The 24,773-nt window shown below is 37.5% G+C and overlaps 1 protein-coding gene across 2 annotated transcripts in view; it reads left to right on the top strand.

Moving 5' to 3' along the window:
• LOC6050340 (maternal protein pumilio) overlaps positions 1 to 15,693 on the top strand; it is a 236,149-nt gene extending 220,456 nt beyond the window's left edge. For both annotated transcript variants that reach the window (XM_038262706.1, XM_038262705.1), the window contains exons 13-15: positions 1,578 to 2,708; positions 2,774 to 2,942; positions 5,440 to 15,693. In XM_038262706.1, the coding sequence (XP_038118634.1) occupies positions 1,578 to 2,708; positions 2,774 to 2,942; positions 5,440 to 5,890 (1,751 nt within the window). In that variant the 3' untranslated portion in view covers positions 5,891 to 15,693. The remainder of the gene's footprint in view (positions 1 to 1,577; positions 2,709 to 2,773; positions 2,943 to 5,439) is intronic.
• The last annotated feature ends 9,080 nt before the right edge of the window (positions 15,694 to 24,773 follow it).

Here is a 24,773-nt window from a genome sequence, read left to right as displayed (position 1 = left end):
TTAAAAAAAAATTGTCTGCCTGAATCAGATGTTATGCACTCAGATTCGTAACCAAATGTCATTAGTTCAAATCCCGAGGAGTTTTATAGGAGCAAAATAAATTTGAGGCCAAGTTTTTAAAAAAATAATATGAAATACCTGTATTTTTGCAATCTTTGCAGTTCTCTACTTTAATCAAACCAGCATTCTCATAAAACACTCAACCAAACCACAAAACATTTGTTTCGTACAGTCGATATCAAATATGGAAAAATCTTTATTTTTATTTTTTTTAACATCTCTAACAATCTCGTAAGGTTCATTAAAAAAGCTTGAACTAAACCTTAATTTTTAAGAATTAACACGTTTGGCCCGCGGGCCATACTTTGGTCACCCCTGGTTTAGGCTCTTTTCAAATGGAATTGCTGTATAAATGTATCATTGTCAAATGTGAGATGAAACTGTAAAATTTTATGTCACACAACTTTGTCGAAGACCGCAAAACGATCCGAGTAAACTCTGACGAATTATTAGCGATTTAAAGAAGACTTTGTTGTATGAATAGTTATTTTTTCATAAACTTTACGATCAATAGCTAAACGGATTTCGCTCAAAATTTTCCCAAATTATGTTTGCCAAAGGAATCGAATCAGTGGGTATCCCTGAGGTCGATAGTTTTTATTGTCTCCCTTGTGTTGAAGGTAGGTTCTTGGGAAATTAAAGATTTTTTGGTCAAAATGTACATTTTTTGTAAATATTGCAATGCAAAATTATCAGCATCACGATAAATAGTATCATATTTGTAAAAAACGGTCCCTTTCAACTTAACTTTTGCATCTTAATATTGGAAGTCATTTTTCAGTAAAAAGAAAATATTTAAAAATTTGTAAAATTACCATGCTTTTTTCCTTGTGGATCAAGAATTTTCTTGAGATTCTGCAACAATTTAACAAACAAAAACAGTAAAGATTACGTTAGAAAAAAGATCTAATGTTAACATTAAAATGTTTTAAATTTACCATGTTTCAATTAAAATTGATGTAATATTACATCACGTGAGGGGTAATATTACATCATAAAATTTGCCACCTACCAAATTTACACATTTCACACAGCAAAAATTCCGATGGTAAAATCGCATGCAAAAGCATGCAGATCACCTTTGTAAGAAGGGTCGCTGCACTTCCTCTGATGTGGTAGCTGGTTGATTACACAAAACTCTTGTGTAAACTGCAAAATGTTAGCGACAAAAAACAAAACCATTTTGTTTCACCATCCCATACGACGAAAATTTCCAATTTCCCGTTTGCTTTTTTTCTTCTTCTCCAGTTTAATTAATATAATAGCTTAAAGCACAGCGACCAAGTACAGAGTACCATTTTCTAAAAATCACTGTAACGTGAAATAAGCCACCCCCCAACTCAAACCGCTTACTTCTTGCGGTGTTTCAATTAGCCTAGCGCGCGTTACTCAATCGTAGCGTGGCGTAGCTAATCGAAGTTGGGAGACACAAATTAGTCCGGCTGATCAGCCGTGACGAAAACTCCGTGATGTAATTTACTTACCAAAGCGTTTCGTTTTTTTCTTCTTTTCTGCAGGTCTCGCCCTAAGCACATCGTCGCTGACCGCGCGGAGGGACTCGTTTGACCGGAACACATCGGCCTTCAGCCCCTCGCTGGACTACACGTCGGCGTCCACGAACGCCGTGGTGAGCAATGCGGCGGCCGCAGCTGCAGCCGCTGCCCGGAAGTGGCCCGTCGGTGCCGGCAGTTACGGCGGGTTGAGCGCGGTGGCCGCTTCGGCGAGTCCGCTGGGTGCTTCGATTACGCCACCGCCCGTGTCCGGGCTGGGCGCGCTTGTGACGAGTCGGGCTCCGGGTGCGGAGACCAAGTATCGGCAGGTGAACCAACTGGCGCCGGGAATCTCCGGCAACGCCATGTTTGGCTCGAGCCAGTCGCTGTTTTCGAAGCTTTCCGGGTCGGTGATGCGACCTGCAGCAGCAGCCGCGGCTGCCGTTGCGGCTGTGGCGGCCGCTGCCCCGGGTCTGGATCGACCCCCGGGACGGTCTCGGCTGCTCGAGGACTTCCGAAATCAACGCTACCCGAACCTTCAGCTGCGTGATCTCACCAATCACATCGTGGAGTTCTCCCAGGATCAGCACGGATCTCGGTTCATCCAGCAGAAGCTGGAGCGGGCGACGGCCGCCGAAAAGCAGCTGGTCTTCAACGAGATCCTTGGCGCGGCGTACAGCTTGATGACGGACGTGTTCGGCAACTACGTCATCCAGAAGTTCTTCGAGTTTGGCTCGCCCGAACAGAAGCAAGCCCTGGCCCAGCAGGTCAAGGGACACGTGCTGCCGCTGGCCCTGCAAATGTACGGCTGCCGCGTCATCCAGAAGGCGCTCGAAAGCATCCCGGCCGAGCAGCAGCAGGAAATCGTCCGCGAGCTGGACGGCCACGTGCTCAAGTGCGTCAAGGACCAGAACGGCAACCACGTGGTGCAAAAGTGCATCGAGTGCGTCGACCCGGTCGCGCTGCAGTTCATCATCGACGCGTTCCGCAACCAGGTCTACTCGCTGAGCACACATCCATACGGCTGCCGGGTCATCCAGCGGATACTGGAACACTGCACGCAGGAACAGACGGCGCCGATCCTCGGGGAACTGCACGCCAACACCGAGCAGCTCATCCAGGACCAGTACGGCAACTACGTCATTCAGCACGTTCTGGGTAAGCGACTCCAATCCTGTCGTAATTCCGATCACATTTTAATCTTGCCCTTTTTTTCTCCCTAGAACACGGCAAGCCGGAGGACAAGTCGGTGCTGATTGCGGCCGTCCGCGGCAAGGTGCTGATTCTGTCGCAGCACAAGTTCGCCTCGAACGTGGTGGAAAAGTGCGTGACGCATGCGACGCGGGCCGAGCGCGCCCTGCTGATCGAGGAGGTGTGCTCGTTTAATGATGCGTAAGTATTGCTAGTTTTGTACGTCTTGAGGGGAAATTTTATGTTTAAAATTGCTATTTGATCCAGAACAAACTTACTATCAAATTGCGTCAATTGTAAAGTGACGTTTGCCTTACCGAAGATCTACACAGAATAAAAAATACAAATTTTGAATGTTCCATCTGATTTGATGTGAATTTCCATGCAACTTTCTTCAAAATTTACATCATTTTGATGATACCTTTTGGTACAAAAGTAACATGTAACATTTTTCTAAATAAAAAAAAAACGAAGTTAAGGGGGGAGGGTCCACCAACTCATAGGAAATTGGAAAAAGTTGCCTCGACCCCGCTTTAATTTCCGTGATGCTTTATTTGATCTAAGGGGTAATTTTGGTCCATCCGACATCCATTTTTCGACATATCGTGACGATGGGGCGGTACGACCCTTATAATTTTTCTGGATTTTAACTAGGACACGTTTTTCAGTGATGCGAGCTCGGAGATAGAAATTTGGTGTCAACGGGACCTTTGTGTAAAATTGGACACCCGATTTTTGATGGCAAAATCAAAATTCCGTTAAAAACGTATTTTTCATCAAAAATGCAATAACCCAGAGAGGTTATTTTTCTTTGGGAACAAAAAATTTGAAATTAAATGTTTTTTTGAAACATTGCAGTGTTACTTTGTAGAGTGTGTATCAAAGTTGTAGAAAGTTGTAGTGCAGACTAATACAAGAATTTTGATTCATAAACAAATGGGGTTTTCCATTTTTTTTAACGAGTTTTCAAAACATTACTTTTTATGAGAAATTGTTGATTTAGAAAATGTTTGACCAGTTTTTCGAAGTTTAATCCCTAAAACCCCAAAGTGTGCCCATGAAAGATTTTTTTTTCGATAACTAAGCGAATTCTGCATATGAATGACCATTTGAACGTTTTAGTGGCTCGTGTATTGCTAGAATTAGAGGATTTTGTATTTAATTTTACATCCACCGGATATTTTCTGTAAGTTTACATCTGAACATGTGTTTTATTACCTCTTTTTATGTGTAATTATACTTATTCAACATAAGTTTAGGTAGTATTAAACCATCACACTTTAAACCTCCCATATTTAGATTATTTGGTACTGAGTATACTTTGAAAAGCTTACGCACAGCAATACAACCCGAGCATAAAGTGCGTTAATTGCAGGACAAACTATAGCGCTAATTTTTGCATTTTTTTCTTCAATTCTGCACTAAAATTAGCCTTAAATTGCTGATAGTATTGTTCACAACGGTAAAGCATAGTTTTCTGAGTGCGCAAAGGGTTTAAATGGATTTTTAATACATTTTTTTTTAAATTAGCTCCGCGGCCCTTCTTGACAGAAAAGGTCCTACTTCACAGCTGTTGTCTTGTCAATTATTTATTTTGCATTTTAAATAAAAAATAACAGAGCTTTAGGATCATATTGAAAGACGAATTCTTATGTTAATTTAAGAATATGACTTAATTCATGACCAATTTATTGAATGGTCTAAAAAATTACTGACGATTTATTAAAATGTTGAACCATGGTTTGCAATTTCAATAATTTTTATTTTTCTTAATATTTTTTGTAAACAAACTTGGTGAGAAAAATTAAGTTGAAATTTCAATACGAATCAAACTCCCGAACGATATTTAAATCATTATAGGCCATAGGAAAAAAATCCATTTTTTTGCGTTACGTAATAAAAGAACGCTCCCTTTATGAGGCATTACACTGAAATAGTGGTAAATTTACACATTTTTAGAGGTAGAATCGAGATGTACCCCTTCCCAGATGTAATATTACAATGATTTTTTTTTACTGTGTAGGATTTCCATCGTGCAACGTACTAAATTTCAGTAAATTTAACGACTGAATTTGGCCACCGGAACCGGTTCCAGGTGATCTGATAGAGGACATTACGGAGATTTTCTGAGCGATAAGTTCATTTTGTGACATATCAAACTTCATGAAATTTAATCAACAGGCCATATATGGCCACAAGAACATCCCAATGTCCTATCTGGCCACCGGAACCGGTTCCCGGTGTTCCGATGGAGAGGACATTACAGAAAGTAATCTTCAAATCCCATCATGCGGCATATCAAACTTCGTGAAATTTCTTGATATGGCTTAATGTGGCCGTACGAACACCGTTAAGACCAAAGCTGACGGGTGGAACCGGTTCCCGGTGTTCCGATGGGGGACATAACACAAATGTTCTTGGATTTATGTCGTGCGACATATCAAACTTCATGAAATTGAATGCTTTTGCCAAAATTAATCTTAAGAACATCATATGACCTAAGTTTGGCCGCTGGAACCGGTTCCCGAAGTTCCGCTGGGGGCAATTCTGGAAATGTTCTTGAAAAACCCATCGGTCACTCCGAAAGGTATTACCGGTAGAAATTAATAAAGTAAGAAATGATGGACAAAGGTGGCAAATCCTTTCCGTGTAAATTACTAACAAAGAACTTTCCCCTCTTCCACCCTTCTTCCCGCAGTGGCCTGCACGTGATGATGAAGGACCAGTACGCCAACTACGTGGTGCAGAAGATGATTGACGTGTCGGAGCCGACGCAGCGGAAGGTGCTGCTGCACAAGATCCGCCCCCACATGAACTCGCTGAAGAAGTACACCTACGGCAAGCACATCATCGCCAAGCTGGACAAGTTCTCGCTCAAGACGCCCAACTCGATTGCGGGTGCGGGTGCAGGTGCGGGTGGTGCGGCCGGCGGCGGCCAGGTGGTGGCGAACGCGCCCGGCGGCGGTGTGACGGAAGTGACCGCCAATGGTACGCCCAATGGAACCACCGGTGGTCAGCAGCAGCAGCAGCAAGGGCAGCAACAGCAGCAGCAGGTGGTGGTCGCTAGTAATGGTGTCGTGACGGCAATGGACACTGGGGCGGCAAGCTTGGGCCCGATTGGACCACCCCCGACCAACGGGGTGATGTAAGCGAATCTGGTATGATTTATACATATATATATACTTATAAATATGTTAGCGGTTAGGGAGGAAGTAAGTGGAAAGTGAGATAGCGCTAGCGCGGAGAATCTGAAGACAACTCCCCACCCCGTTTAAGGACACAACAGGAGGTTTGTTTGGGGAATGTGTGAAGGTCCGGTTGGGAGCGTGCGCGCGCGCCCCCTGAAAAAATAGACACTTTTGTAAATACTGTACTGTTTTTACGCTCGGAGATATTTTTCATCTCTTTCGAAATCATGTTCGTGTGTTAGGCTAACGTTTTCGATTTTAGTTAACACCTTCTCATCTCACTCTTGTAAGTAAACTGATTATTCTGTAGGCAGAAGACGGATCTCACTCAGCAGTGTCCTAGCCGGAGAGCGCGTATAAACTATTTCGTCGTCGTTTATGTTTTAGGTAATATTTTTAATGATGAAATATTCTTAACGGAGATTGCGCGCGCGTGCGCGACTTCAGGACGCACGCATTCTGAACAAACACACTCCACGCACACTCAACGCCATAGAGTCAAAAGACTAGCAGAATTTGATTTGCTACTCGAGAAACAAGCAACCACAAACCCGCAGAGATTATCGTGACAGAAATTTTAAAAACCCCCAAGTAATTTTAACCTTCCAACAAACCACAGAAACACAATAGGCAATTTAAAGTATTCAGGACTTCTCCAACTCACACAACTCTCTTCGGAGAAGAAAACAGATTTTGCGCGAACGCTTTTCGAACGACGACGACGACAGCGGTTTTAGATTTGTAAGGGCAAAGTAACGGGAAAGAGCGCGCGCTCGCGGATGAACGCTAATCACACAGAACACTCTCTTTGTGTAGGATTTTTGCATTATATAAATATAAATTATTGATTGGAAAGCGACAAAGAGATCCGCGCAGAAGTGTGGCATTGGAAAAAAAAAAACACACACTCTCTCACACACACACACATAAACATATAAATATTATAAATACTTTAGGTGTATTCTTGTATTGTAATCACAAAAAGGTAGAAGAAGGAAAAAAAGTCTCAACTCTAGCGCGTAGTAGGAACTGAACTTGGCAGGAGAGAAGGGATAGCGCATGGATAAAAGGCCAACACCAACTCGCGGAACGGAAAGTCGGTCGTGTTTGCGCAGGGATTTTGCAGGCAAAACGTGTAAAGAAATCTTTGTTGTGTGACCCGTGGAAAAAAAAACTTGATAACAAAACAGTGTGAAAAAACGAGATCGTTCGAGTTTCATTGGGAGAGCCAACTTAAAAGTTGGCAAAGATTGACCAGATCGATTCAGGGTGGCCACTTAAGTCGGAAAATTGGGGAAAAAAACCGTGGGATATCTTATACCTTTTGAAAATTTAACCGTTTTATGAAAATATTGTTGATTTTGTTTTTCACAGCAATAAAAAATAAAAAAAATATTTTGAGAAATAAGTGTTCCAAAATTTTCTTTATAGATTGGGGACAAAAAAATGCATAATTAAATTACCTGGAAATAATTTCCTGCATGCAGATTATTTTAAAAGTACAGGTAAACTGATTAAATCTGTATGAAATAGAGTTGCTCTCTTGCTTACTGTCTTGCTCCGAAATGAACTAATAAGAAAAAGATTTTTTTCAATTAATGGAAAAAATAGGCGTTTTTAAAAAGCTAGAAAAGTTTATTTTTCACAACTGCCGTTTCAAGACGAAAATGATCAAAAAGTATTTTTTTTTAAATTATTTTTTTCAGTAAGCAGTAGGCAAGAGAGCAACTCTTTTATCGCTTTCTCTACTTGGCTCCCGCTCTAAACAGCAAGATTATTATTTTCAAATTGAGACAGTAAGCAAGAGAGCGACTCTCTTATCGCTTTCTCTACTCTGCTCCCGCGCTCTACACAGCAAGATAAGTTTTTTTTTCTATTAAGACAGTGAGCAAGAGAGTAATTCTCTACACAGCAAGAGCAAGTTGTACGCGATAGCAAAGAAGACTCGAAATGGAAAGGGAGTTGATTTCTTGCTTACTGTCATAATAAAAAAAAAAGATCTGAAAAATATTTTTTTATTTTTTTTTCGTAATTGAAAGTTGACAATTCAGATAAAAAAGATTTACCGATTTTTTTCAAATTGTAAATTTTTGATTAGAAAATGATAAATAAACACGTTTTTTTATTGAGTTCTCTAAAGAGCAAGAGACCAACTGTGCTTGAACCTCACAGCAAGAGTATACTTTAGCAAACGTGGGAGCAAAGAAGAGTATAAATGGAATGAGAGTTGTTCTCTCGCTTACTGTCATGATCAAAAAAGAATTCTGCAAAAAAAAATTGTAATTAAAACTTGAAAATTTAGAAACAAGAGATTTGCCTTCTATTTTTCGAAACGGTTAAAAAATAGTATTGTTATGAATTCTCCAAAGATCAAGACAGTGAGCAAGAGAGCAACGCGGGTGCAAAGAAGAGTAGACATGGAACGAGAGTTGCTGCTTTGCTCACTATCTTGTCCTGAAAATAATTCCTGAAAAATATGTTACGAAGCAACAAAAAACTTCAGATTGACCAAAATAATACTTGAAAAATTCTTTCCCGATCAAGACAGTGAGCAAAAGAGCAATTCTCAGCAAATTTGTAGTGCTCTGCTCTGCTCCCGCCATAGCAAGCGCAAGAGTAAACTGTAGCTAATCGGGTGCAAAGCCGAGTAAAACGGCGAGAGAGTTGCTCATTTGCTTACGGTCCTGCCTAATTCGGAGAGATTCGTTTCATGGAGAAACAACTGTTTCAATCAGTTTTTTGGTGATCTGCATTCAAACTTCGCATAAAATTTCAAAACTCAAGTAGTATATACTTTCCCATAATTTCATAGCCGGCCGAAATGTTGCTAGCTTGGCTTAAGGTGGCCACCAACAGTTGCAGCGGGAAACTAGGAAGAAGAAAAAAAGTCGGTCAAAATCGGATTAACCCGGCCGGATTCCACCCTACACGTTTCGGTTCCGATGCCCTAGAGCGACAAAACAGCAGCGCGTGCCGCGCAATGTTTTAAACCTTTGAGTAACTTTAGAAGTAGAGAAAAGCTCGATTGTTCGTTTTTAAGAAATAAGGCTACCGTAGGAAACAAAAACAGAAAGAAAACTGCAAGAAACAAGCATTTTAACGTTTTTTCAAATGACGAAATGAGTAACTACGAGAAAAAAATAAACCAAGTTGGTTGAGAAAAAATGTTAGAATCACGCAAACAAAAAATAAGCAACATCGTATCAATTAGTTATTTTATTGTTAGAAAACCAGCTGGCATAGGGATCATTTTTTCGATGGAAATAAACAAAGAATTTGAATAAGTACACGTAAACCAGCGAGAGAAGAGGCAAAGAGGGCCCCCGCAATCCGGAAGGGGTGACAAAAAAAGTTAAAAATCATCTCTTTTCTTGCAATTTCTCTCTCTCTCTCTCTCTCTCGTATGAGTTGGCTGATTTAGTTTAATTGATACTTTATAAGGGACTGATTTGAAGCTTGAACGATTGTGGTCGGGTGACGAATATCCTCAATTTTCGTTGCTGGAAATATGCTCTCTGTCAAATATGATTAACCTATCGTGGCTAATGAAAATTGTTAGAACAAAAATCGTGCTGGTGAGAAATTAGACAAATTTAAGAAAGGAAATCCGTATCGTTCCTCCACAACTGCAACAACAACAAAATTAACTCTTTCCTCAAAACGACAAACAAAACTCAACAACTAGGCATTTAACGCCGCGAAGAGCGGCAAATTTTGGCAGAGACGATCGATCGATTTTATGTTTTCTCTCGTTCCGGCGTTGCGGGAAAATTGCGCACGCAATTAATTTAATTTTTAAACCCCATTTAAAAAAAATCCAACAAGGTAATACAACTAAATATAATCCTATAGTGGAAGTAAACTGCGAAGAAGAAAAAAAACATGATAGCATTTATTAAGAAGGAACGTAAACTTGAATGGAAAAGAGGAAGACAGTATAAAAAAAGAGCAAGCAAATGTGGTTATCTCTCAAATAATTGAAGGTAGTGTTTAAAACTGCAAGCAAAGAAAGGATAAAATAAAATGAAACTCTTCAAACACATAGATAAAGCGAAATAAAAAAAAGTGAACAAGTAAAATCAGTAGCAGTAAGGAGATAATTCCCACGTTTTACATGCATTCATTTTCTGTCAATTTTCATGTAACTGTCAAAGGTTAAAGTAAGGTAGGAAGTCGAATAAAAAAAAAAGAAACTGACATAAACTTAATTCGCGACAAAAGTTAGAGATAAAAACAAAAGTAAGCTAAATTTTAATTTTTTGAACGAATATTTTTCAAGCAATTTCATCCAAAATCACTCAAATTTCGTCAAAACCAAGCTGCGCCAGCTTGTATTAACAAAATTTGAATGTTTTCAGATGAGGGTGCTTTTTGCAAAGTTTGCCTTTCGCATCGCTTTGGCGAAAACACAGGAATCGCATTTTAACCTTTTGGCTAGCGCAATTTTGACTGGCCAAATGGCTAATTAAATTTTGCGTAAAATGCTTCCAGCAAGATAATCAGTTTTTAGACAGGTTTGTTTTTGCTCATCTCATAAACTGCTTTAAAGTACTCAAAACTGAGTACTGCTTCGAAGGTACGCACACACTCAAAATAATTCAATGTTCATCAAAACCGAACCTACTCAGAAATGAGTAATCGGGAGAAATGTCAGTTTTGAGTGACTTTCACTCAGAATTCTACAAAAAAAAATGATTTAATTTTACTCAGATCTGACAGTTTCCATTTTCTCAATTCTGAGTTAGTTCGACTTTGTAGAAAACATGAAATGTGCTCATAAACTGGTTTCAATTGTTATCACTTGTTTCAGAGTTATTTTTACTCATAAATTTTAAAAATCAAAACTACTAAGAATTAGATTTTTTGTGAGTTTGCTTTTAACTCGTTTCACATCAATTTAATTCAACTTCCTTTTTGAAAAAAATCTCGAGCGTGCATGAAATTCACTTGAGAATAAAAAAGGGACTCAAACTTTTTTCCAATACGGTGTAAGCAATTTTGGGTAACGACTAACCTTTCCCAAACTGAATTAATTTGCTGCAAGCTGCGGGGCAAACTGGCAAACATTCGATCCTAAACATTACGTCGAAAACTTTCAAGTCGCAAAATTAGCGCGATTGTCTGATTAGGAAAAACACATACTTGGTGCGCAAAACATACACACACACACTGCGAACGGGGTAAACACGTGCCTTCTTTCTCACACGAATCTCGTTTCGTCCTTGTCTTGCTTGGTTTTGTCTAGTTTGATTATGTTCTAACTCGCGGGACGGAATACACGTTCAGCTCTGCTGGGTGTTGTTTTGCGCATCGAAGGGGCTTTACCCTAAATTGGGTACGCTGCAGGTGTTTTGTTTACTTTAGGAGTTTTTTTATCGTTTCTAGATAAACTTTTCCACTTTGAAAAGTGTAGTATTTTTGGTAGGACTATTAATATTAAAATATATAAAACTTTTCTAAAACTAAACCAATAAAGCAAGCCACTGAGACTCAGTGAGTATAGTAAAGAGGAAATTAAAACGATGAGGATGTAATTTGAGTAATCCACACACACACACAATTAAGGTGAAATAATGTTGTATATCGCTGTACAAAATTTATATAGTTATTTTATACCGGACTAAGACAGACCAGAAAAGCAACTTTTAGCAAAACGGCAAAAAAATCACACAAAAAATAACAATTGGAAAAAATAGTGTTAATTGTACATTAGAGTTCACATGTAGAGTTTTGAAAATGCATAACAAACAAATTAAAAAACGCAAATCAACATCGCCTCCTCCAGCCGTTTGTAAATTTGTGCAGTTACTGCGAAAGTCAGGAAAAAAAACAAGTGTAAAATTTCGTGTAAAAATAATGTGTTTTTTCGTGTAGGAACATTTAAAAAAACGCAAAACCAAAATCGAGAGCCACCTTTCGAGCTCTTACGAGTTGGATCCGTGTGCAACTGCAACCGGCGCAGCTCTGTGCGACTTGCATGTAAATAACCTGTGTAGTATTATTCCACCCTTCCCCCCCCCAGTCCGGTGGAAACCGACGCGCGAAAGTTAGGAATCGGAGGAAAGGACGTCACGATTCCAGTGTAATGGTGTTTTGATAAATTTTCGACATGTTTTCCGAAGCGTGTCGAGGGGGTTTGAATCGCTGTCCGTTTTTAATTTTCTATTTTACGTTTAAAATGTTCTATTTTTCGTTAAAAATGCTGGTAATGACCCACTGAAAAAACAACGGTGCAAGATAATTTAACCTAAAACGACTAATTACTCATCAAAGTGCAGTCATGACAACAAACCGCTGTCACTACGGTTTTGCATCCTCCAAGGTGAGTATACTAAATAAGGTAAGGTTTGTTCCAGCTGTAAAAAAATAGTTTGAAACCTAAATTTCACGATTTTCCATTTTTTTTTTTTGGGTTGTTCAGCATACCTAACTGAATCGAAAAATGCTTTGAAATGAAATGTTCGTTCAAAAAATTAAATTCAACTGAAAACGTATTTCGATTCAGTTTGACATGTCAAACAACCTTACAAAAAAAAAAAAGTCCGGTGAAATTTGCCGAAAAATAAAGCACAGTTTTGACAGCTGGAAAACATATTTCACCTTATCTAATCTACATACCTTGGCTACCCTCGAATGAAAAACAAACATTTCGTGAAAAAAAAACTAACTCACATTTCCTCAAAACCGAACTTACCCAAAATTGAGTTCAGTAAGCACTGTCAGAATGGGATGATATTTTTACAAAATTTGAAGGCAATTCATCCAAATCTGACATTTGATTCGATACACATTTTTGTGTAGTCCAGAGTATGTATTGCAGTGTTGGCAGTACTTACACCCTCATCCAATTTTATTCATTTCTTAGTTATTTGACTCAAAATATGTCAAATTAGAAGGAACTTAAAATGTGAGTCTTGTTACTTTTCTTTTAACTCATAGTTGATTAAATTTCACCAGCATTTGAGTTAATTTTACTCAAATTCAGTTATTTCGAATGAGCCTGTTAAACCCGATAAGAAATTTGCCTAGTTTTTTGTCGCAGGCCCGACAACATCTAGAATTTGGCTCGATGTTGAGCAAAATGTTTTATCTTTTCGTTTCCTAAATTGGACAGTGATTCAAAGCTTTCCTGAACAACTCGCCGTGTAACTGTGTAGCACACGCGCCCACTTGTTATTTGTTTTATTCTATGGATTAGACACCAGAACAAAGCTTAAATATTGTCATTGAACGCAAAATCCAGTCACAGCGAAGGAGAGCAACAGTTCGTACACAAACAGTCTGTGGAGCTTGAAGTGTAAAAATGTAATGAAAATATTTGTAATATGTTTGTAAATCGGAATTTTTCTATAAATATATTTTAACAAAAACAAACCAGAAATCGCGCGAATCTGTAAAGTCATCAAAACAAGCAACAAACAAAAAAAAGAGAAGCTATCATCCAGTGTTAAGGCGCAAAATCGTGATATGTACAGAGAACAAAACTTTTTTACTAACCCGAAGAAGACAAAAAAAGAAGTATCAACCGCAAAACAAAAAAAAAAAAAAACACACAGACCACAAATTCAGAAATAAATTACTCAAAAATCGGCCCATTTTTGTACGACGGCACACACACACACACACTCATAGGCAGTTTCGACGCAAAAGCGAATACAAATTTTGTTGTTGATGCTAGATCCATTTTTTATTCGAGGCAAGAGAGATAAAAACAATCTGTGATTCAAATGCTTTTTGTTTCCTTTTTCATAAAATTTCATTTCGATTTGTCCTCATGAGTTGATATTTGTAATAGGAAAAAGAAAACTAACTTTGAACATAAAGTGCGAACACGCGAGATCGCTGTAAAATGTGTACAATTTTATAAATAGGCTATTTTAAAAAAACAAAACAAACAATCGATGGATCATGAGAAATTCTTGAAAACGTTTCTGCCTTCTGAGAGAAGCACCTGGTGTTGAGCGCGAGCTGTGCTACGAACTACGTTTTTACGAATAAAATAAAAAAAAAATGCAATAACAAAAGAGTACCCACTTTTTGAAAAGTGGGGAAAAAAGAACAGCATTTCGCACGGACACACAAACACACACGGAAAAGTATTTTTGTACAGAGGAAGCAGCAGTTTTATAGCGCAAAAATAACTCAAGAATTTTTCCTTGTACGATAATCGTGTACATTTATTTTACAACATACAAAACGCTGATTTGTAATTAACTAAAGAGCAAAACGCGCGTGAACTGTAAATTTTTGTGAAGAAAATCATCTGTACAAAGCAAAGCAAAACCAACACCACACACAAACACTAGCGAACGTGAACAAACAAACAAAAAAAAATCAATGACAATATTTTTGAGTTCGAATCCGGCTTCGAAATCGTCGAGCTCTCGCGATCGAGCAACCCTTGTTGAATATCCAATGCGGGAAATCATTTGGTTTTACTCAGATTGCGTCAAACGCGGACTTACTCAATGTTGAGGTTGAGTCAAATGTCAAACAATGGGTAATTTCCCCATTTACCCAAACTTCAGTTGAACTAGTTCGGATTTGAATTAAATTTACTCTAATTTGACACTTTTCTAATAATTCATTACTGAGTAAGTTTGTTTTGACAAAATCTTTGTTTTTTTTTTTTTTAAATTAAATTGAAAACAATCATACAATTATCATTAAAAAGCGATGTACATAAAAAATAACAACATAGCGACAAAAGTATGGGTTGGAATTAAGTATTAACGAGACAAGTTTCTAGTAAATGAAATAGAACACGTAAAAACTGCCACCAAACTTGCAAATAAATAAAAAAGAAAAAGTTCGAACGGAAAAAGCACACAAACACTCGCAGCGTCACTCTTTTAGAAAAAAAAAATAATTTAATTTAAAAAAATCCCACATTCAGTTTTGAGAGCAATGCTTAAAAAGTAACCATTTAGCGCGTTGGATAAAAAGGAGACGAGACAAAAACAACTAGAAAAAAAAAGCGGCGAACGGAGAATAGAAGAAACCAAATAGCAAGCGGAAAAGGGCAATTGATTAACAAAAGGAAAAAAAACGGATGGGGAAGTGGCTCCCGAGTCGGCCAAGATTTGGACGATGAAAAAGGGTGCAAGAGGCGATGGTGGATCAAATTCATTTTAGTATAAACACAAATACACACACACACGAAAGGTACGCGGAACCTTAAAACTACTCCCAGCTGACAGACGGAGCGTGGAATGCATTGAGATTTTCCAATTTAAAGCTAGGTGTAACTTCGGTAATTTTTAAGATATTTTTTTTTTTTGGCTCACATCTTTTCGTTTCACACAAATCTTCTCATCTCGCTGCATTTTCCGGTAAGCAAATAAAACAAACAAAAAATAAGCCGAATAGATTGTAGTACGGAAGCATAATATAGCCTCTAAGCAATAAATCAAACAGAGAATAGACTTTTGTGTGCATCTTTTGGTTGCCCATTCACTCTTTATTTGAATGTTTTTTTTTTTGTTTAATTATCATTATTTCTGCAATCGTCACTTTTGCGACGCAATTCTCCTCTATTATTATTAAATAATATTAATTTAACAAACCAACATCCTTATCGATATCATTTATTATAATTATTATAACTACAATTATTTTCACCGTGTAAGCCCTGAGGCCTGAAAGCAAAGGTCGATTTAAAAGGAAAGGACAGCTTAACTAATTTATTTTGTACTACATTATTGGAACAATGTCAATGTCCATGCTGCAAAAAACGGAAGGAGTTAGAAAACGCAAAAAAAAAATCTAGAGCTATCTGTATAATTTTTGGAGGAATACTTTGAAGTAAAGCCCTATAAATAATGCATTATAAAAAACTAATATTGATAATGAAGCAACTATAAATATTATACTATTATCAAGTAAATATAAATTTTCTGTAATATTGAAATTTCATCTGAATTTTTAATTTATCTGATCCGAAAAAAAACTCCCAAATTACTCTCACTGTCAACTCAGTGTTGCGTTCCTCACGCGCTCACGCGCTCGTGAGCGCTCACTTTTCGCTCATTACTGAGGAGGAGCGCTGCGCGAGCTAGTTCACGTTTGCCCGCGCTCACGTTTGCTCCGATTTTTTCAGCTCGCGTTTGCTCCACGCTCGCGCTCGCGCTCATATTTCGCTCACGGAGCGCTCATTTTGGACGCGTCGCTTATCAATTAACGCTTTTGAGAAAGTTTTTTTTTCAATTCTAGATTGATGTTTTGCTTAAGGTGCAGTAGGGCTGTGGAAATATGACATTGTGAACAATTTTTTAAGATATATGAATTGAAATAGCTTATTTTCATCAACCATTTTTTTTTAAATAAAAGGTTGGATTCGCAAGGGTCAAATAATTTTTTATACATGCAGTTGAATGTATAAATATTTCAGAATTTTAAGGCCTTATTGTATTAGAGAGGTGCGGGCGGAAGGGTATAGACGGCTAAGTAAAAGGTCCTGTAAACCTTAGAAAAAAAAAACAATGAAATAATTCAAGTATATTTGTGCTGGGGTAAGTTCGATTCAATGTTAAATGCTTGGTTGATTAAAATATTCGCAATTCGCAATTTTCAGTGTAAGAACGGGCCTTGACCGATCTTATGCACTAGGTTCCCGACGAACACGCACTGCCCTTACACCTACATCTCACCCTTGCTCTGAGTCAGTACGAGCAGCACGCTAGAACACGCTTTGAGTGTTCGTGCCAGGCATGCACACCTTCTTTTCCGGTTACGCATTTTAACTCGGCCGGGGTATGTACATTACGTAGGGTTTGATGTAAGTATAAGCGTCTAACCATTCAAAGTGTGCCTATCAATTTTCATTAAAGCAAAAACTGTTTTATTTTTAGTTTGAATTCTGTGGCACCCTAGTTGGGCCTGGCCACATCCGATCTTCGGAAACTCCATTCCGGTTCCTCCACTCTGCCGCTTCTCCCCACTCCACTGCCTCGATGACAGTTCTAGACTACCCCGTCAACCTAACTACCCGTCCCTGACAACCCGGGTGACTACCCGAGCAGAATGATACGGGGATTACCCGATCAGAATAATGTGCGTCTTTTAGAGCACCACATCTCGTTTTTTCTACAGAGAGATAATTTCATCATTACGTGATACCAAAGTAAGCATCTTTGCATTTAAAACATAAAGACTCATGCACAATCTAATTTGCGCAAGATCTTCTGAAACAATGACCATCTTTAGATTGCCAGTCGGATATCGATCCTGGTTGTGTCGCTCCTAGATGACATCGTATTGAAGATGCATTCTGAGATTGAAGATGATACGTAACGTCGATGGCCCAGAACTTTATTCCAGGGATATAACGCATAACGTCGACCTTTATTTATCCCCTAGATCAAACGGTGTCGCAAGAGACTTCGACAGGTTGTACTGGTATTTCGGTTTATGACTGCATTATCTTTGGCTTTGGCTCAAACCTACCATTCATCGTTGTGGCAGTGGGTCTATCTGTACTTGACTTGTATTGTGTGTACTTGTACTTAACGAATTATATTTTTTATCTTTTTGACATGTTTTGATGCTTTTTTTGACATTTATTTTATTTAATAATACCGCATAGCATTAACTCTTCTACTTACATTGTTTTTTTTTTTTTTTTTTTTATCGGGCTCAATGCTCAGAGTCCTATAAGCTTTTTTTATTTTGATTTTGTTTTGAATACTCAATGGAGGCTTTTTCTTAATGAGCTCGACGCTGAAAACATATATAGTTGTGTCGAGCATATGGTTCCGAGCTCTTGACCCATATTTCAGAGCTTTAGGCTTTTTTTTTTCGAGCTTATAGCTCGAGTATTTATTTTTCGTATTAGCCTGCAACTCGACTTGTTCTTTTTTTTTAAAGATCTCTTTGTTTAATTTTTAGAGCTCGAGGCTCAATTCAAGATTGTTTCTTGCGTTTTTTACGAGCTACGTGCTGGTAGCTCAGAGCTTCGTTTTTCCACTCGATCTACTTTTCTTTTTAAAGAGCTCGAGGCTCACACTCCTGAAGAGCTCGAAGCTCGGAGTTTTTTTTAACGAGCTCAAGGTTCACACTCCTGAAGAGCTCGAAGCTCGGAGTTTTTTTTAACGAGCTCAAGGCTCACACTCCTGAAGAGCTCGAAGCTCGGAGTTTTTTTTTTAACGAGCTCAAGGCTCTCAGACACGCTATTTCCAGCGCGAGTACTTCCATGATTTTTTTTTGTTATTGTTTACATGCTCCATAGTACGGTGTTGTCGTCCATTTTTTCAGGAATCATCATAAAACGCCAACCACTAGAGTTATATGCAATACCGCTGATGTCTTTCATTTAACACTGCACTTGTTTTGTTTTGTTTTTTTCACTTTCTGGCACTGTTTGGGGATAATCGGAATGGACTCGATGGATTCGGGATTAGTATGAGGATCCCATCCTCGTCGCCACTTGTGGCACCCTAGTTGGGCCTGGCCACATCCGATCTTCGGAAACTCCATTCCGGTTCCTCCACTCTGCCGCTTCTCCCCACTCCACTGCCTCGATGACAGTTCTAGACTACCCCGTCAACCTAACTACCCGTCCCTGACAACCCGGGTGACTACCCGAGCAGAATGATACGGGGATTACCCGATCAGAATAATGTGCGTCTTTTAGAGCACCACAAATTCAAAAACTAATTGTTATTTACTGTGTTTTATTTTCTCCTGGAATCTTACCTATTGTTGAGTCTGTTTATCTGTTGCTATTTCTTTTGTCGCGGTTTTTTGGTACAATTTTTGGCCCTAAGCATGTTATAAAAGTTTACGAAAAATACTATAGTAATATTTGTCTTAATCCTTTAACCATTCCATAAATTGAGTGAGGGCTCAAACCTCACTTGTTTGAAAAAAAAGGGTGAAGATTGAAAACAATTGACAGTAAAAGAGAATTTATTTTATAAAAATCAAGTATCAATAGTAAGAGAATGTTGAGCGTATTTTGAAGAATAAAAATGAGAAGTTAGATGTATTAGATGTAAAATTAGACAATAGTTAATAAATAGAGATACAAAACAAGCTTAGATTAAAGTAATGATAATTTATAGGACAGATAAAGAATTATTCAAATAAATAAATTCGCAATAAAATCAAAAAAGATTAGGCGAATGATAAATAGACTTGATATTACTAGTACATTAAGGAAAAGTATATTTTTAAGGAAAAAAAAGAAAAAAAAACAAAACAAAGTTTGTTACAGCAGTATCAATTGATAGAAAAGAGTGGAAAAGCTTTGAGAGATAAGAGAATAAAAAGTTAGTAAAATTAAAATCAAATGTTGGATATTAAATAGAAGAATCAGTGAAGAATTGGGAATCAGAAGAGCAAAATAAAAATAGGAGAATAATCTGTGGTAGCTGAGAATGAAGAAAAGAGAAACCCCGTTGTGCGATGTTTCAGGTACATCCACAGCAGTTGACTCAACATACTGCGAATCAAAACAATACCGTCTACAATCACAAATTACTTCCCTTTCCCACATTGTCGCGCCCCTTTCTTTTAGCCGTCTCGACTCTGACCCGCGGTGGTCAAAGGTTTACGATCCGTTTCCACAGGCCACCAGCTAGGTCATCATGAAAACCAAGCCAACGTGGAGGTAAGAAAATAGGTCACTCGCAAGGAACCATAGCTATACTGTTCTGATCAAGATAATTCGGATGATCTAACAGAACTACGGAAGTAGTTAGTTACGCTCCTTCCAGGATGTTCCTTACGTGGACGTCAACCGAAGAGCACGCAACAATCCTTGGCCTGCAATGCTTGGTTGATTAAATTATAACATTAAACTGTTTTATGTACCTAATCAGTGTTTTGACTACATTTCCAGATTGCTGGTCAGAATGAGCTACCATTAAAAAAAGTTTTTCCGTTTATTAAATCTTTCAGTGATTCAGTGATTAGAAACGGCTGATCAGTTCTATAAGGTAAGTCTCTATTTGGCAAACATTTGAGAAATAAGGTAACATTTTTGAAACAGTTTTTTTTTTAAATTTAAGCCTTAAAATAAAATGAAATATCCCTTTTGACTCAAATCAAATAAATTGTCAATATTTTTCACCACAAAAAGGGCAGCTCTTTTTCCAACAAGTGGATTTTATTCAACACTTCCGCAACCAAACCTCTCAAAATATTCAATTAAAAGTTATATATGATTTTTTGAACATGGATGTTTGTAACTGTTTAAAAGATTATTTAAAAAGAAATAAAATATACATAAATTGTCATTTTTTGTGTTGTACATAACAACAATACATTATGGTCCAATATGGATTTGATTTGTGAACAAACAGTGCATCTCTTCATGTCAATGAATATTTACATTATGAATTTAGTTTTTTGTTCCTTGTTCGAAAAATGTCTAGATTTTAAATAGAACATAAATTTCGGTTCGCTGACCAAATCCATTTCATTGCTTTGCTTTGTTTGTTCGACCACTTTCTTGATTGTTTTTGCTGCCTGTGCTGAGATAGTTCTGGAAACTTCGTTTCAAACAGGCAGATGCTTCAACAGGAAAAAACAACTACCTACTTCGGCTCACCAGCTCACGTGAGCGCAAAACGCTCCGGTGAGCGTGAGCGAGCACGAGCTACCTGATAAAAACTCACGCTCCAGCTGGAGCGAGCAAGCCTTCCGTGAGCGCTCGCTCATTCGCAACCCTGCTGTCAACTCAATCGGAATTCGTAAACGATTCGAATTGAATTCCGTTTCCGAATTCCGATTGAGTTAATTTTGTAAATCCGTAAAAGTGTAGAAGAAATTTCTTTTTTGCCTTTTTTTAACTTAGCTTGGTAACATATTTGATTTTCAATGTTAAAAATGTCAATATTTTAAAAAATTCAAAATAAGGCCTAACATAAAAAGACAGCATTGCCTTGGCGTTTTCGATTCCGAGATTCCTACTCGAAACTAGGTGTTTGGAGGCTTGATTGTTGTGGCAATTACAAACCTCTTTTTACACATAAGCTTCCATCCACCAGTGGGTCTCGTGGCGCAGGGGTAGCGGCTTCGGCTGCCGATCCCGATGATGCTATGAGACGCGCCTTATCCACTGAGCTTCTATCGGATGGTGAAGTAAAACGTCGGTCCCGGTTTCTCCTGTCTCGTCAGAGGCGCTGGAGCAGAAATCCCACGTTAGAGGAAGGCCATGCCCCGGGGGGCGTAGTGCCAATAGTTTCGTTTTTTTTTCATCCACCACGCGGGATTCAAACTGACGACCTTTGGATTGTGAGTCCCACTGCCTGCAGGCGACTCCACCGAGACAAGACCCAGGGTGACGACTCCTACACTTGGACTGAACTAGCCACCTACCCGGCCTCTAGGTTAAACAGGGTGGCCACTCAAGTCGAAATCGGGAAAGTCGGGAATTCGCCAAAATTCACCAAAAATCGGGAAAATGTCTGGTATCCCAAGCAAAACATTATTTTCTAACTCTTGCATAATTTTGTTATATTTTGTACCTCGTTTTGTACAATTTACAAATTTACTTGATTCTTCTTTGGGAACTAACTTTAAATTTAAAGGTTCCTTTAAAAAATTCAATCTTTATGAGAATGAAAAGTCTATTTAAAACATTAAAATCCTGGTCAATATTGAATGCATTTGATACATATTTTCAGAATATTTTTATGTATAAAAAGTTAATGCAAAACTAATTTAAAAAAAGCTAAATTTTTACGATTGTGTCCATCGGAAAGTTATGATTTTGTTTTAACGGAATTGTAAAATTAATCAAACTTTGTTGTAAATTATTTAGTGACAGACATTATTTAAACTAACTCCTAGATAATTGAAAGAATAATAACACTTATCATGTTTTTTTTTTTAATTTAAAATTTAAAATTAAATTAAATTGAATATAGACTACAATTTTAAATTCTGTTACCTTTAACTTTTTGCCATTTCCAGTTGAAATAAGCATTGAAATTGTAAGTATTGCTATGAATTAAAATAAAGAGTGCTTCCATTCCATTTTTATAAAGAATTTGTTAGAAATCACTTTTTAGACAAAAATGTCAAAAATGTCGAAAATGCATTTCTGGAAAAGTCGGGAATTTTTTAAATGGAATTTGAGTAGTCGCCCTGGTTGGACCGGGCCCAACATTTACTTCCCCATCCGACGGAAAACGTGTTCAAGTAGATCCTTTTCTGTTCAGAAGGGCCAGGAAGTTTTTTTTTTTAATTAATTTATAAATCCCTTTTTGAATTCTTTGCGGTCGTACAAAGGGTCATTGTACTCAGCAAAATAAGCTTTATCGTTGAGAACAATAATATAATCGATTTAAGCTTTATTTTAGGACCCAATTCTATACAAAATCGGAAGATTTTAACTAATTTTATTTTTTATTATTTTAGTTTGGCCGAAACTTTTTGGGGGTACTCAGAGAAGGCTTTTTCCCAAAGTCACAAAACCTGTAAAATTTTCTGCGATAAAAATGTTTTAAATGTTTAAAAAATGTCAAAATCAGCCATTACAATTCAAAAGTGATAAAAAAATAAATTTTGATTCTTTTGAAATGTAAGAAATTTTGAATAAAAAATAATTGGAAAGATTTGTAAATTTTACAGAGATGTCACTTTTTCAACTTTGAAATCGGATAAATAGTTGCCGACTATTTCACTGTTTGTCAGCTACCTGATTCTTTCCAGAAATTAACCTAATGGACACTGTTTCAAAAATTTAAAGAATATGTTTCAAATATTTTTTAAATAGAAATGTATAGAATTATCTACGTGCGCATGTATTGCGTGTTTGTACACGAAGGGTTTTTAGGTTAATATTTGTACCCGACAGCAAAAACAATGGTAAACTAGTGTGCGTGATATCGGGCTTAGATAACTCTATAGGCGTCATTCACAAAGTATGTCACACTCTAGGGAGGGGGTTGCCGCATGTGTGACAAAGTGTGACAAGGGGGAGAGGGGGGGGGGGTAGGGTACGTTGTCCATTAGTGGACCCCTTTCCTATAGTGGACCCTCTGAAGGGTTTTTGATGAAAAATTCAATAAAATCACAATTTCAAGCGTGTTGTTGTCTACAACATTGACTGACATTGAATTGGGTCCTAAAATGAAGCTTTGATTGGTGATATTATTGATTATAGCGATAAAGCTTATTTTTCTGAGTATAATGACCCTTTGTACGACCACAAAAAGTTTAAAATTGATTTTTAAATCAATTTTGAAAAATTAACCTCGCGGTCCTTCTTGACATAAAAGCTCCTACTTGACAGCTCGTTCCAAGGGGACCATAGTTAATCCATCGAAAAAATGTTGTCTTGTAAAAAAAAAATTGCGTTAAAATGAAAAAAAGTGATCAGAAATTGTTTTTAATCGTGTTTTTTACCGTTGTACATAAAAATTGACATAGGGCTTTAGTACCCAATTGTCTTTTTCACCAAAACAAGTGTTTTGAGTTCGACATCTGAAATCAGCCATGGCCACTAGCATTTTCACAACAAAACTGCATTGATATTTTATTATTGAATTAACTTTATTTATTTATTTATTCGTCAAACATACGTAGACTACATGATCGATCGTATCCAATCATTTTTTGACTGCTTATTAAACTTCACCAAGTCGAAATAATCTAAGTTTAAGGAAAAAAAAAAAAAAAAAAACGGAATCGACGTAACACCTTATAATGTGGCCCTCTTAAACCTTGCGGTTTCGTCAACGGATCCACAGGCGTGTATCGTTCTTTTTGCGACAAGACTCCGCCTCCCGGGTCTCCTAAGTGTGAAGGTATGGGCACGGGGAGAGGGCACCGAATACCTATATTTACACTTAGAATTTTTTGCGTCCGCCCCGGGATTCGAACCGGCAACCTCTGGATTGTGAGTCCAGTGCGCGGTCCGATTGATCCACACAGGCAGTCAAAGAACTTTACTAAAATAAAGCGAAGAACTGCTCATTTTCGAGCAAAAATTAGGGGGGTCCAATATAGGACAACGAAATCCAAACTTTTCCTAAAGTGGACCTGTTAATTTAACCTGCAAAAATAAAGAAAACTGTGTATTCAAGCAAAAGTTTCTCTAAAACATACAATAAATGCTTGTTGTTATCAACCTAAACGCATATTTTTTCAATTATGAGTATAAATATAGCTGTTTTCATGTTGAAAGTACCAAAAACGCTGAAGCCGTAAGAATTTATAATTAATCAAAACTATAGTTAATTGTACTTAACTGAAGCATCATAATTGAAGTTTGAAATGATATTTTATAATAATAAATCAATTACAAAACATTTTTTTTAATAAACGTGCGTGGTTTTATCAGCAACTGTAAACAAATCTATTATTTAGTTTCGGTCAACCATTTATGTAATTAATATGGAAAAAAAATGCATCAAGATTACTTTTTTTAACTATTGTTATGTTTATAGTGGTTTTGAAACGATTTCTCTGATCTTTTTCGGAAATAAATGTGTTTAAATGTCTGTTAGGTTTTTTGTTGTTTAAAGCCAAATTTGTTAACAATACATATTTGTTTATAATGAAAAGTGAGCAAAATCCATTTTTTTTTTCATTATATCTATCATTAGACCTACACCATGCATCACAACATCAAATATCGGTGAAATTTGGTATCAAAATAACAGTTTGCCTATAGTGGACCCAGATCCACAATCGGATTATGGACCCGGGTCCACTATAGGAAAAGAGGGTAACAAGGCAATTTTTTTTTCAAATGGCTATTTTTCTGCTCAAAAACAAATAGTCAAAATTGTTCAAAAGGCTTCAGATTTCGATGCCAACATTTCAAAAAGCATCATGTACATGTGGAAATCTGCGCTGTCCACATCAAGTCTGCGCACATCCTAGGCCCTTC

Source organism: Culex quinquefasciatus, chromosome 3 (assembly GCF_015732765.1).
Source record: "Culex quinquefasciatus strain JHB chromosome 3, VPISU_Cqui_1.0_pri_paternal, whole genome shotgun sequence".
Classification (NCBI taxonomy): Eukaryota; Metazoa; Arthropoda; class Insecta; order Diptera; family Culicidae; genus Culex; species Culex quinquefasciatus.
The sequence above is the reverse complement of the archived record's forward strand: the minus strand, read 5'-3'. Positions and strand labels throughout refer to the sequence as shown.